The 13055-nt window shown below is 50.4% G+C and overlaps 1 protein-coding gene across 1 annotated transcript in view; it reads left to right on the top strand.

Annotated features, from left to right (window-relative positions):
• The window catches only part of LOC109389979 (pepsin A-like), a 10857-nt gene extending 6036 nt beyond the window's left edge, over positions 1-4821 (top strand). Inside the window, exons 3-7 of the mRNA XM_019655956.1 lie at positions 1337-1413; positions 1959-2075; positions 3232-3376; positions 3469-3567; positions 4550-4821. Of these exons, the coding sequence (XP_019511501.1) occupies positions 1337-1413; positions 1959-2075; positions 3232-3376; positions 3469-3567; positions 4550-4699 (588 nt within the window). The 3' untranslated portion in view covers positions 4700-4821. The remainder of the gene's footprint in view (positions 1-1336; positions 1414-1958; positions 2076-3231; positions 3377-3468; positions 3568-4549) is intronic.
• The last annotated feature ends 8234 nt before the right edge of the window (positions 4822-13055 follow it).

Genomic DNA, 13055 nt, shown 5'->3' with positions numbered 1-13055 from the left:
AAATAAATAAATAAATAAATAAATAAATAAACAAATAAATAAAATAAATATAATAAAATAAAAAAAAGACTTGGGGACCAAAAGCGTTGGCCCATTGCCTTCTCATGGAACAGAGTACCTAATTCTTGGTTAAGGGAATCACTGTTTTATTTCTTCCAAAGCCAGTAGATTATGAGAAAAGGAGAGAGACCAAGGACAGGTGGCCACAGATGATGACATTCCTAAGTAGGGTGGCCAGGCAGGGTGGTATTAACTGTAAGACATGGGCTAGAGAGGTGACAGAAGCTGACACCCCACAATCTACCAGGCTGCTGTCTGTGATTAGCTGGTTTCTCCAAATTAACAATTGAGGTCCCTCCACACTCTGGGTACAAGACACTGAACTGGTGCGTTTCCCCATCAGGAAAGAGCTTGGTTTTCCAGTTCCCTGCAAAAAGGTTACGAGAGAAGGAACTGAGCAAGCTCATTAGCAAATATGCCCTAGAAATGCAAACAGGAAATAGAGCAGCATTTCTTAGAGTGGTTTGTTAGAAAAATGTTCAATGAAAACCAAAGTTTCAAAATAAGTATGGAACATGCTGCATTCTAGGCCATTCTTCGAGGTTCACAAGGCACGTATCCCAGTCAAAGGCTCTGAGAAGTCCTGCTGCAACGTGATCTGTTTCACTTTAACTCAGCTTAGCTTGAGCCCAGTTCCTCTTTTGCTAGTAAACCTATTATATCCTGTGTTCCTCCGCACACACATTGGAAAAAGTCCCATAGCTCCTGCCTGTGCTGACAGCTGGATTCCAGACTGTTCGCCTTGAGACACTGGCCTGAGGGCTCCCTGCTGAGAGGGAGTGACTTTGGGGTGACCAGAACAAAATGGCTTTGGATACCATCTTGTCACGTCATCCTGCAATTTGTCATTTCTTACTCACACAAATATAAGATGTTGAGTTCTAGGAAGGGACAGCCGAACGATCTTTTTGAAACACAAATGTGATCACATCCTCACATCCCTTCCTTGCTTAAAACCTTTCATTACTGCCTTGCAATTGCACTTAGGATAACACCATAAATCCTTGGTGTGGCTCCTAGGCCCTGCAGGTTCTCGTCCCTACGTACCTTCCCTGCCTCACCTGGATCCCTCTTACCCTGAGATCCCACCACCCTGGCCTTCTTCCACCTCCACAGAGACCCAAACTTCTTACCCACCTCCAGACCTCTGCACACACTGTTCCCTTCGCCTGGGTTGCTGTTCCCTTCTTCTTGACCTGCGTAGCATCCTGCAGATCTCCACTCAGACATCGCTTCCCTGGGAGGCCTTCCCTGACCACCTTCTCCCTGACCCCAGCCCTCCTTTCCTTTCATGGCGCTGGGCACAACCAGCCATCGTGCATTCGCGGGACTGCGTGTTTCAGACCCACCAGGGCAAGGACTGCCCATTCGACATGTAACTGTTGAATCCCCAGCAGCAAGAGCAGGGCCTGGCACACAGTAGGAGCTCAGTAAATACTTGTTGACTGATTGATGAATTCGAGATGACTTTTTAAAAGGGAACCAGGACAGNCCCACAGCGACGAGAGTATATGGTGGAAACCACACACTTTGATACCAGAAAGACTCGGGTTCTAATCTGGGTTCTGCCACTCTCTGGCTGTGTGACCTTGGGCAAGTTGCCTCACCGATCTGGGCCTCTGTTTTCTCTCTGTAAAGTGGAAATAATAATAATCACAGTGGCCATGGCATGGGCCTTAGTGTAAAGATGAAAAGAAACCTTGTCTGTCACACACTCGGCATAGCTCTTGGCACTGGCAAGAGCCGAGTCAAAGTGATTCCACTTAAAATAGAGGCCAAAAATTCCATAGCAAAAAAAAGGAAAAAGGTAGCTCTTAGAATGCACATGCTTTATGTTCTGTTGAATGAGTGAAGGAATGAAGGAATGAATTCCTGTCTTTTCCCCCCATTTTCCATAGCAATGACCAGAGTGGCAGCGTGGTGATGTTTGGTGGCATCGATTCTTCTTACTACACTGGAAACCTGAACTGGGTGCCCCTTTCTTCTGAGACTTACTGGCAGATCACCGTGGATAGGTGAGGTCACCGTAAATGGGCAACGTCCTGGCATGGGCCCCAGGTCCCATTTCTTTACAGACTCATAGTCGACTAAGCTTTCCAGAATCCCCCTGGGACAGCCAGCACAGGGAAATGTGCCCCAGGAGGAGAAGGGGGAAGTTGGCCAAGGCAGAGAGACTCCGAGAAAGGTACCCCACTGGACAAGAGCTGTCTGAGACCCCCAGACACAGCAAGGATGAGACAACTACTTTCATTCTGGTCACTGAAGCAGGACAATCTACCAGCATCCCCAGGGAGAGCTGGAGGACCCGGCTGTCCACATATCTCAGCATTTAGGGGACCCGTGAACTGGCACACGCTCCTACCATTCTAAGGAAAATGTCACGGTTAGCCTAGGGATAGGACAAAACGGCTGAGAAGTTGTTTCAGGTGGGAAGTTGTTCCTTCCCACCTTCCCCTTCAGGGCCTGCCCGTCCCCCATGCAGCCTCATTCCCCAGCTGTTCTTCCCTTGGCTGGCTTGGTAGGGTGACCCATCACCCAGGTTTACCCATGAGGGAGCAGTTTCCTGGGACGTGAGAATTTTCAGCGAAAGCCAAGATCGTCCTGGGTAGGCCAGCATGCGCTGGTCACTTGATGGCTGTTCCGGCTGTGCTAAAACTTCGTCAGTTCCTCCGACTCCCAGCCTTGCTCCTCTTGTCTCCATCACTCGCCACCTGCCATCCCCTCTTCCTGTATGTCGTCCTCCAGCTCTTCACCTCCTTGGCAACCTGTGATTTTCTGCTTCCTGGAGAAGCCTCCCCTGGGTGCTTCCTACCCCCACCACCCTCACCCTGGATCGTGTCTCTGTTCCCCTGCCATGTGCCCCGCTCCTCCTGCTCTCCCTGGACTGTAACTTATCTTTTCAGCTAGACCGTGAACTCCCCGGTCGCCGGAAACGGCGCGGCTGTCTTGCTTGGCTTTGCATCTCCCATGCCTTGCACAGAGTAGGCACTCAGTGAATATTTGTGGAGTAAATGAATGCATGAATAAATGAGTATGCGGATGAGGGAAGCTAAAATTCTACGTCTTGGCCAGCGGATGGGGAGGAGGGACGCTCTGGGGTCACCCAGGTCCTCCTTGGGGAGATGTATCCCCTGGGAGCTAACAGGACCCTTGCTTACATCTCACCCTCAGCATCACCATGAACGGACAGACCATCGCTTGCAGCGGGAGCTGCCAGGCCATTGTGGACACCGGCACCTCTCTGCTGGCTGGCCCCACCAATGCCATTGCCAACATCCAGGGTTACATTGGAGCCAGCCAGAACTCGTACGGCGAGGTGAGCCCAGTCCTGACTGCCCTGTCCTCGACCCAGGTGCTAGGTCTGTAGCGCAGAAGGAATGCAGCCCTTCTAAGCCTTGCTCTTTCCAGATGGTGGTCAGCTGCTCTGCCATCAACAGCCTGCCCAACATCGTCTTCACCATCAATGGCATCCAGTACCCTCTGCCCCCCAGTGCCTACATCCTGCAGGTAAGGGGGCTCTGGGCCTTCCGCTTAGATGTGCCTGCCTAGAATGTGGCCACATCCTCCTGCTTGGCACAAGGGAAAGCTCACTCCGACAAGCTGCAGCTGACATCTGCTCTGGACGGGCTCCGGAGAAAAAGACGATAATACATTAAAAATAAATGCATGAATGAGAATTTGGATGCAGTCCCCACCCCCCAAGAGAAAAAGTGAGGCAAAAGAAAGAATTTCTAGTCCAAGCCCTGGGTCTCAATTACTAGCCTGTTGATGCTGAGTGTGGTTAGGGGAGACTGACCACATCAACACTACTAGGGGTTGAGCAAATGGAAATCATAACTCGCATAGAGTCAGGGCTAATATACTCCTACTGTTTCTACCAAGTAACAAATCTTCAGTCAAATGAACCCCAAGAAAACCCTTTATATTCTCTGATAATGCCAGGTGGGAAACTAGTTTTGCCCAGTGGGTCAACGTTATTGGACAAGAAGTACTGATGTTCGGGCTGCTCCCCCACGATGCTGATTAATTAGTAAGGGTGAGCGTGAGGCCGTAGCAATGGGGCTTTATCTAATGTGTGCCCAAAGTGATGGCCCAATGCCCTGGTGACTGAAAAGGACTAACAGCTGACCTGATTTGTCACCAATTGGGATCAGAATAATGACAACAGGCTGTGACATCAGGGCTTCCAAAATCCTTCCCAGCAGCTGAGTCCTCCCTAAACCCCTTAGTGCCGACGCTGATGTCAGGGTTTATGCATCTGCCAGAAACGCTGGATAATGTCTAGTAATCCCTGGAAACCAATAGTGCAGTGAGCAGCTTATGCAGGCAGACGCCAGGCCCAGAAGAGCCAAGTCCCCGGACATGAGCCAGGAAGCTCTTCCTTGCACGTGCCTCGCAGCTGACCACGGCCCCTGATGATGCTTAGTCCCCAGCATCTGTCACTGCTGAGTCTATGTCCCATTTCTGGTTTGATTCTTCTTTTCTCCAGAGCCAGCAGGGCTGCACCAGCGGCTTCCAGGGCATGAACCTCCCCACCAGCTCCGGAGAGCTCTGGATCCTGGGTGACGTCTTCATTCGTCAGTACTTTACCGTCTTCGACAGGGGGAACAACCAGGTGGGCCTGGCTCCCGTGGCCTAAGCCTGAGTCCTCCCGGCCACCTCCCAGGAAGACCCAGCCCCAGTCCTGCGCCCACTCTCCATGTATCTAATTGTCCCAGTGGTTCTTCCTGTGGGATTGTGAAGGTGGAATCTTGGCCCTGCTCCCCCATCACCCTAATAATGTAGAATAAACACATAACCTCCTGAAAAATGTTTTGTGGAGTTGCTTCTCTTCTTTGGTATTTCTCCTCACATNGCGAACCATATCACTCTGTGTACGTTACCTGAATGGCTGGCATTACTGGGATTAATTAAAATAGTGTTGAACACTTCCATGCATCATATAATTTGTTGAGGAAGATGAAAGATGAATACAATACACGTAATGTTCTTCACGGTTCATTCTCCACATCTCAGCCCCGAGCGCTCCCGACTCACCCTCCTACCACATTTCCCTTCATTTCCAAGTTGAAAAGTGTGCATGGAAGACTCAGTCCTCCTTTCTTTTTCTTTAAAAAAAAAATTAGAATGAACAGTTTTATATATGCAAAATATATACGTAGAGTATAAAGAATAATGGTGAGCACCGTGTACCTGCTGCCCAGCATAAGATACCAATTTCCTTTGAAGACCCTGGTGAGCTCCCACTCCCAGCATATGCCCTTCCCTCCCTCCCTCCCTCCCAGCGGTCTCCTTCATCCAGGAGCACCTTCAGCTGGTGCTCCCAAGACTTAGGCAGGCCTCTTCAGGACCATCAGTAAGTGCTGAGATCAGCCCAAAGGTGAGAGTGCAGATGACGGGAGAAAGGCTTGAGGGGGAGGAAAAGGGAGAGGAGAGGAAGCAGGCACCAAAAGATGAAAAAGTGGCAGATACGGGTCAAGGATCCACATTTGGGACATGAAGAAGTCTTAACAGGTGATTTTGAAATAGAGATGTGTTTTGTAGTAACCACCACTGGCCCTGAACTTGATCCGCACTGCCCACCCCTCCATAGTCACCCAGAGGCATGGGGGGAAATTTGGACCTTTTTTCAGCATCTGTGTCTCCTAATGCTGGAAAAAACAGGGGTGGCCCAGGCAGTCTGATTTCAAAAAAAGATCTGCAGATAAGGCTCACTGCCTACTGGTGACCCCCCTCCTGCATATTTCCCTCCTTCACAATTTTTGAATCAAAGTCTTCATTCTACTTTTTCTACTAAATAAACCCCATGAAGTAGAGAATCCGCTGGGTTGGAAAACATCCTCTTTTAAGAAGAGAACCTTTCTAAGTCATTCACACACTAGCATAAATTTTCCCAGATTGCTTTGCTCCACTACAGCGGATTCAGCCATGTTTTAAGCACAGAGAACCTGGAAGAGTCAGACCCAGTGGAACCTCAAAGATGGAGGCTTCGAGCAACCTGAGAGGGTAGGAGAGAAGCAGTAGGAAGAGAAGGTGTGCAGAAAGTGAAGAGCATAGATTCCAAAGACAACCCCAGTCTGTCTCAAGGAAGGCAGCATTCTGCCACTTGCTTCACTCCCTCCTCTCCCTCTGTGCTGCACGCACTGCTTTCTGATGACTTGGCCCAATTGCCATGAGTGGCAAGAGCATAATAAGGCCCGTAGGCTAGTTAGACACTCAACAAACCCATGTAACGACATTACTGTGGGGAAACGGGTCCTGAGTCCCAAACCACCGACCTATGGATGTGCTTGGGAGTTGCAACTATGGGAACATGGCCCAACACAAAGTGGGGAGTTGCTCTCCAAAAACCACAGCCGTCTGTCCCACCAGGACAAACCAGGGTACACTGAGCTCCTTTGACATCTGCTCCATGTGAAGTGCACTTTAGACCAACTTTGTCAAAATATTCAGCTTGTCCAGTTTTAATGCATTTCAGCATTTCAGAAATAAGCCTCCACTCCATCACTCCCTCTCTGCAGGTCCATCCCGACCGACCGTGGGATTTGGTTACAATGGAAAGCTACTCAGCTGGAAACTTCTGAGAACATGGCTCAGGGTCGGGGACAATCTTATCAGGAAACTTCCTGTTTGGGGTTAGGAAAATGGGTGACATTTGAGGGCTGATAAGATAGATTCCAGGGCACCTAGGCTGTATATAAGGAGCAGCAACTGCCTGCTGCTGTACGCTTTCCACCCACCTTCCCTTCTCTGGAGACTTGAGACCCAGGAAGAACCATGAAGTGGCTGCTGCTGCTCAGCTTGGTGGTGCTCTCTGAGTGTGTCATCATCAAGTGAGTCTGGGGGACACGCAGCACAAGGAGCAGCTCCCAAGGGGCTATTTCCTTTTGCCCACTGTCACATTGCCTTCCTTTCCTGCCATATTTTTCTTCTTCCCTCATACAACGCCTCTCTCTCTTTCTTGACCATCTCAAGCCTTTTTCCTTATTGCTCTCTCTGCCCTTTTAGGGGGTCAGCACTGCAGAAGTGGTGACTAGCCGAGGCCCTCAACTGCAGCCTGGGTTTGCTTCCCAGCTCCGTCACTGGGCCAGGCAACTTTGGACCACCACTTAACCTCTTTGTATTATTGTGCCCCAAATGGGAGCATCTCCCCTCTTGACTTCCTTCCTCCGTCCTCTCTTGGGCCAGCCTCCTTTTCCTTCCAGGGCTTCCACAGCACCCCATGAACAGGCTCCTTGCCTAATTACTCTGCCTTCTCCAAATCACCTGTTTGCAAACGCTCTCCACAGGGTTCCCCTAGTCAAGAAGAAGTCCTTGAGGCAGAACCTGATCCAGCATGGCCTGCTGAAGGACTACCTGAAGACGCACAGCATCAACCCAGCCAGCAAGTACTTCAAGGAGGCNAAAGAGGGGAGTGTAGGCAAAAAGAATATGGAGAGTGAAGAAGCACAAGAAGAAAGAGTGTTAGATAAAGGCATGATCAGGGAGGAGGCAGGTGTGGTCAAAACACATTAAAAACTGGACCAATTACACTTTAAGAATCATCAAAGGACAGTCACACAGCTCTGTGAATACACCCAAACCCACTGACCTGTGTGCTTGGAGTGCGTGAATTACATGACATGTAAATTACATCTCAAAAACGTTATGTTTTGGGGGCCGGCCAAGTGGCTCAGTTGGTTAAGAGCTCGCTCAAGTGTGCAAGCTCTGAGCATCAGCGGTTCGATTCCCAGCCCGAGCTGAGCTGCCGCTGAGCTGCCAACAGGTGGCAGGATGGCTCGGCTAAAAAAAAAAAAAGTTATATTTTTTTCATTACCAAAAGAAACCTAATTCATACTCTATTTCAATAAACAGTGGTTTCTCCTTAGAAGGAGCTCCGTACCCCACTTCTTTGGGCCTCAATTTCCCCATCTGGAGGCAGGAGACACAGTGGGAAAGAGCAGGGGGTAAGGGATCAGAGAGACCTGGCCCTGAGTCCGACACCGCCAACTAGAGCGCGGTCTTAAGACAGACACTTAACTTCACTGAGCCTTCATTTCCCCACCTGCAAAATGGAGAGGATAGTAACAGCCACTCTCGAATATTTCCGGGAGCATTTACATGAGATCATACAGGTAAAATGCTCCGTACACTGCTTGGCACCTTAGCTAGTGAACAGTCCCTAGACAGCAGGGGGAATAATATCTATCAGCTTTCAGAGGACTTGGTGGTGGTTAAACTGCAGAAGCGTCTATAAAGCACTCAATGGTTGCCACTGTAATGGCTGTCGGGGCTCAGGATGTCTCCAGCCCCAGCCCCAGTCCAGACAGCTGCTCTTTATCCTCAGATCTGAAGAGCTGCTTTAAGTATAGAGCATCCTCTGCGAAAGCCCAAAGGCGTTAAGAGATATTTGATACATGAGGAAGTCCAGGCCAGAAATCAGCGGAAAAATTCACAGTCTTCCTAGAAGTTTAAAAAAACATAAAATAGGGCCGGCCGAGTGGCACGTTGGTTAAGAACTGGCTTGGGATGCCAGAGGGCCCCCGGTTCGGATCCTACATATGAGAGCCAGTGACACTGCCCTCTACAGCTAAGATGCTGAACAACAGCTCGACCTGGAGCTGGGCTGCCATGAGTTGCCAGGGATGGCGTAGGCTGGGGAAAAAAAACGTAAAAGAGCCACATTTCAGGTACTTTATAGACATGTTAAATGGGAAAAATTAAATTCAAAACATACAGGGTAGAGTTGGCGGGCATACGGGGAACCAGCTACTGGACGGTAAGTTTCCTCTTTCTCTCGGACTGCACCTGGTCACCTTGTCCCAGTTACCAAACCATTCCGACGTGCTATGACCCAGTTACTCCACTATTAACCATGAGGTCCAAACACAGCTCACAAAACTTGAAAAAAAGTTGTCTGACCAAAGATTTTTCACAGTAGGTCCATTATGGATAGAATAAAAAAAGAAAGAAAGGAACTACCTAAATGTCCAAAGAGGCAGAGGGGGAGGCAAGCCAGACTATTTGGGAGATTTTTAAATGCCCAGCTGTGGGCCACATCAATACTTTGAAACTATGTGTTACAGCAGGTTGCCGATGTCCTGTTTATACCTCTGCAAAATGATCCACGGGGACGAACATGAATGACAGAGAAAGACAAACAGATGAGAATAAGATTCAGGAGTCAAGACAGCATAGGAGATAAAAGCATTGACTCTGGGCTAGGATCCTGGCGCTATTGCCATTCAGCTGTGTGACCTTGAGCACGTCACTTCACCTCTCTGCACCTCAGCTTCCTCACCTGGAAAATGGGGACGATAATGGTACCTATCTCAAAGAGTTGCTGTGAAAAGAGAATGAAATAAGACATATGATGTTATGATGGTCCCTGACACTTAATGAGTGCTTCATACGTATTAATGATTACCCTTCTGCAAAGCTGATTCCATTCCTAAATTCTAATTTCTCCAAAAGGAAGAAAGCAGAGGAAGAGAATTAAGGAAGGAGATAATGGAGAAGAAAAAGGCGCAGTAAACAAACAAACTTGTCACATAGCACGTCATAGTGTGGCCTGAGGAGCACGGGTGAGGGCAGGAAAGCCCCAGCACAGGTTTCAGCTCGCCAAGGGCTGGCTGTGTGAGCTTGAGCAAGCTACGGTCCCTCTCTGAACCTGGGTTCCTCACATCCAGCCCGGTAGTGAAACTCCAGGACCCACTTACCTGGGCAGGAGGAGCAGCAGTCCCCAGAAGGCACGGCGGGGTCCCAGCAGGCCCGCTGGCAGGGGACCCTCTCACAGCTCACCTCGCCCAGCTGGGGATGCAGTAGGACATAAGTGGGTACACCCAGAGCACCTCACCGCCCACAGCGGCACCCCCGAGGGCCACTTGCAGCAGCAGCAGGACCCACGGAAAGATCCGGGGACAGAGGCTACATGCCTGGCCCTCACCTGAACAACAGGGGAAGCCAAACACAGCAGGGCCACCTTAAGGAAACCACAAAGAGGGAGGATGCTGTCAAATCCAAAGGTATTCTGGCAGGGAATTAAAGTTGAAGAAAGGCAGAGGAAGCAGGGCTTACGTTGGCTAAGGGGTTCTGAGTTTTGCAAAGGACAAGGCAAGAAGCAGTTCCTCGCCGGGCAGCTCCTGGGCTCCTAAGCCCAGCTCACCTGGCAAGTGCACTGGGTACAGGGCTCATCGTCCAAGGTGAACACCTGGCCGTTCACCACCTTCCTTCCTTCGTAGTTGCAGTCTGCAGGAGCAGAGGAGACAGGGGCCTGTGAGAGCCAAGGCCCACCCAGGAGCTCCGGACATGGGGTGGCTGGTCCCACTCACCTCGGCACACCGGGCAGCACTCGCCATCAGGGTGGAAAGGGTAGGTGCAGGTGATGGGGCAGTCCACAGGTGAGCAGGCCACTGAGCCCAGCTGCAGGACACAGAAAACACACAAGGCCTTTCGTTCTGGGCAGCTGATGGGACGCTCAGAAAGGACAGGTCACACAGCCATTGAGTGCCCATCAGAACCACCAAGGTCCATGGTGGGGGCAGGGGAGGGGGTTGTTCACTCAGAGTCTGTCGTCCTGCTAGACTGCAAGCCCTGCAAGGCCAAGGACCTGGCCTTGNTGGGCAGCCGTGGGCCTGCACCATTCAGTGTTTGCCTGGGGTGTCTTCAGGGGGACTGTGGGGTCGGCTGGGGACCTTCCATCAGTGAGATGCTCCCAACTGGCCCAATAAGACTGAAATGAACCTGGGGAATGCTTGGACTCCAAAGTCTAGGGTAAAAGTTACCCTCCTCCTCCAAAGCCCCACTCCCACCCCCGAACCCAGGCATCCACCCCAGGAAGACATGACTCTCACTCAGCATTTGGAGGTTGACGGATGTCACTTCTTGCCCTCACAGCCAACCACAACCGCTTCAACCCTCAGCAGTCCTCCACCTACCAGGGCACCAACCAGAAGCTCTCGGTTGCCTATGGCACCGGCAGCATGACAGGCATCCTCGGATACGACACCGTCCAGGTAAACACTTGCTACCCAGCCACCTCATCCTGCCCAGCCCCAGGGCCAGCTTCCAGGGACCTTGGGTGTCACCCAGAACCAGAACCCCCCAGAACCAGCTCATTCAAGCAATATGGGTCTCAGTGATCATAAAAGTAAGCTAACTGGGGGATGGGAAAGGGGGAAGTGGCAGAGATGTCACAGACATTTCTAGGTGGGCCACTAATGGGTAAGGGGGTGGTGCCTGGAGCCATAAGCCAACCTCAGTCCCACCCAAGCTAGGTGCTATGTGGGGGCTGGGGTGCAGAAGCTAAGAAAAGGTTCAGTTCTCTTTTAGCACCTCTTCCTCTTTCTCCCCATCCTCCCAACTGCAGCCTCCCCTACCCAGTCACAAAAACTGCACCAGCTCCCCCTTCCAGGGCACAGCAGGGGTCAAGGGCTCCGATTTGCCTGGGGTCTGCTTTGTATCCGATCATCAGACACACAGGCACACGGTGGCCATCTGTTCTGCAGCAAACTCTCACACCAAGTTGCAGACTGTGGCCATCTGGAGGTCGGCGGCAATGGTTACCTCCGGCAGAATAACAAGCATTCCTGGGGACAATCCCTCCCGTCTCCTTGCAGCCTGACTCCCCAGAAGCAGAGTCTCACACAAAATGAACCAAGACGCTCGCTCGGGGCCCAGGGCTGGCTGGCGCCCCACAGGGCTCAGTCCACACTAGCTGATCTTGAACAACTTGGTCCCCCCGCCCAGGTTGGAGGCGTCTCGGACACCAACCAGATCTTCGGCCTGAGCGAGACAGAGCCCGGCTCCTTCCTGTACTACGCACCCTTTGACGGCATCCTGGGCCTGGCCTACCCCAGCATTGCCTCCTCCGGGGCCACACCCGTTTTTGACAACATGTGGAACCAGGGTCTGGTTTCCCAAGATCTCTTCTCTGTCTACCTGAGCTCGTAAGTTGGGCAGGGGTGGGGGCGGGTCACAGTCACCTGGCCCAACAGGGTGCTGTCCAGGGCTGGGGGCGGGGGAGAGGGTCTTAGCAAGCGAGGGTTGTGAAAGGTCAGTGTCTAAGGCTTGAGAGGTGTATCTTTGGAGAGAATGGCACCAAATCCCTCTGTGACGAGAGCCATCTTCATTCGTCTTATTTGACCAGCGCGAGTCTTTGTCACTTTAACTTACACGACTCCGCTGTCATTAGCCGTTCGCTCTCCAGCACCTCATCATTAGTCCCCAAAAGACCACAATTTAAGTGAAGCCACTTAAAATAGGAGTCAAAATTCCATAGCAAAAAAATGAGAAATTAAAAAGATTTGACTGGGACTTTGAAAAGATTTAACAGTGAAACTTCTAAATGATGAGAGCAAGTTTCTTTTATTAGTTAAAACCTAGGTTCCAGTTGTGACTATGAGTTAATGCTTAGAATGAATAAAGAATAAACCAAGTGTTGGTTTTAGTTGAGTAGAGGTTTATGCAAGGATATGAGTGTCATCAACTTTCACGAGACACTCACATCCTTCTTTTTTGAAGGATTTGTTAGTGTCGATATTTCTCTTCATTTGGTAACTGTTCCGCTATAACCTCTACTGTGTCCCAGGTACTGTAAGATGTTTACAGCAAAGGTGGGGCGGTGTTAGGTGAGTGGGGACAATTTGATCTTTAGCCAATTCTTTGGTGATTAATTCCTACCATCATCTACATTTGCTTCCCTATCTAACCCACGTCTGCAGAGATTTTGAATATTCCAGGTAACAAGGATCCCTGCAATTTACAACAGGAAGCCCTTTTATCCTTTTTCCTCCTGGCCCACTTAATGCTCAAGTTGGCTATTAAACATAACCTGCCTTTACAGGTGCTTAGATACTTCGTGTAGGGCTCCTATCTCTCCGACTAGATCAGAGTTTCTCGATCTCGACATTATTAATATCTGGGACCAGATAATTCCTTATTGTCGGGGGTCGTCCTGTGCATTGTAGGGTGTTTAGCAGCCTCCCTGGCCTCTACCCAATAGATGCCAGTAACAC

This window comes from Hipposideros armiger, unplaced genomic scaffold (assembly GCF_001890085.2).
Source record: "Hipposideros armiger isolate ML-2016 unplaced genomic scaffold, ASM189008v1 scaffold_253, whole genome shotgun sequence".
Classification (NCBI taxonomy): Eukaryota; Metazoa; Chordata; class Mammalia; order Chiroptera; family Hipposideridae; genus Hipposideros; species Hipposideros armiger.
Note: the sequence above shows the minus strand (reverse complement) of the source record. Positions and strands in the feature narration are given on the sequence as shown.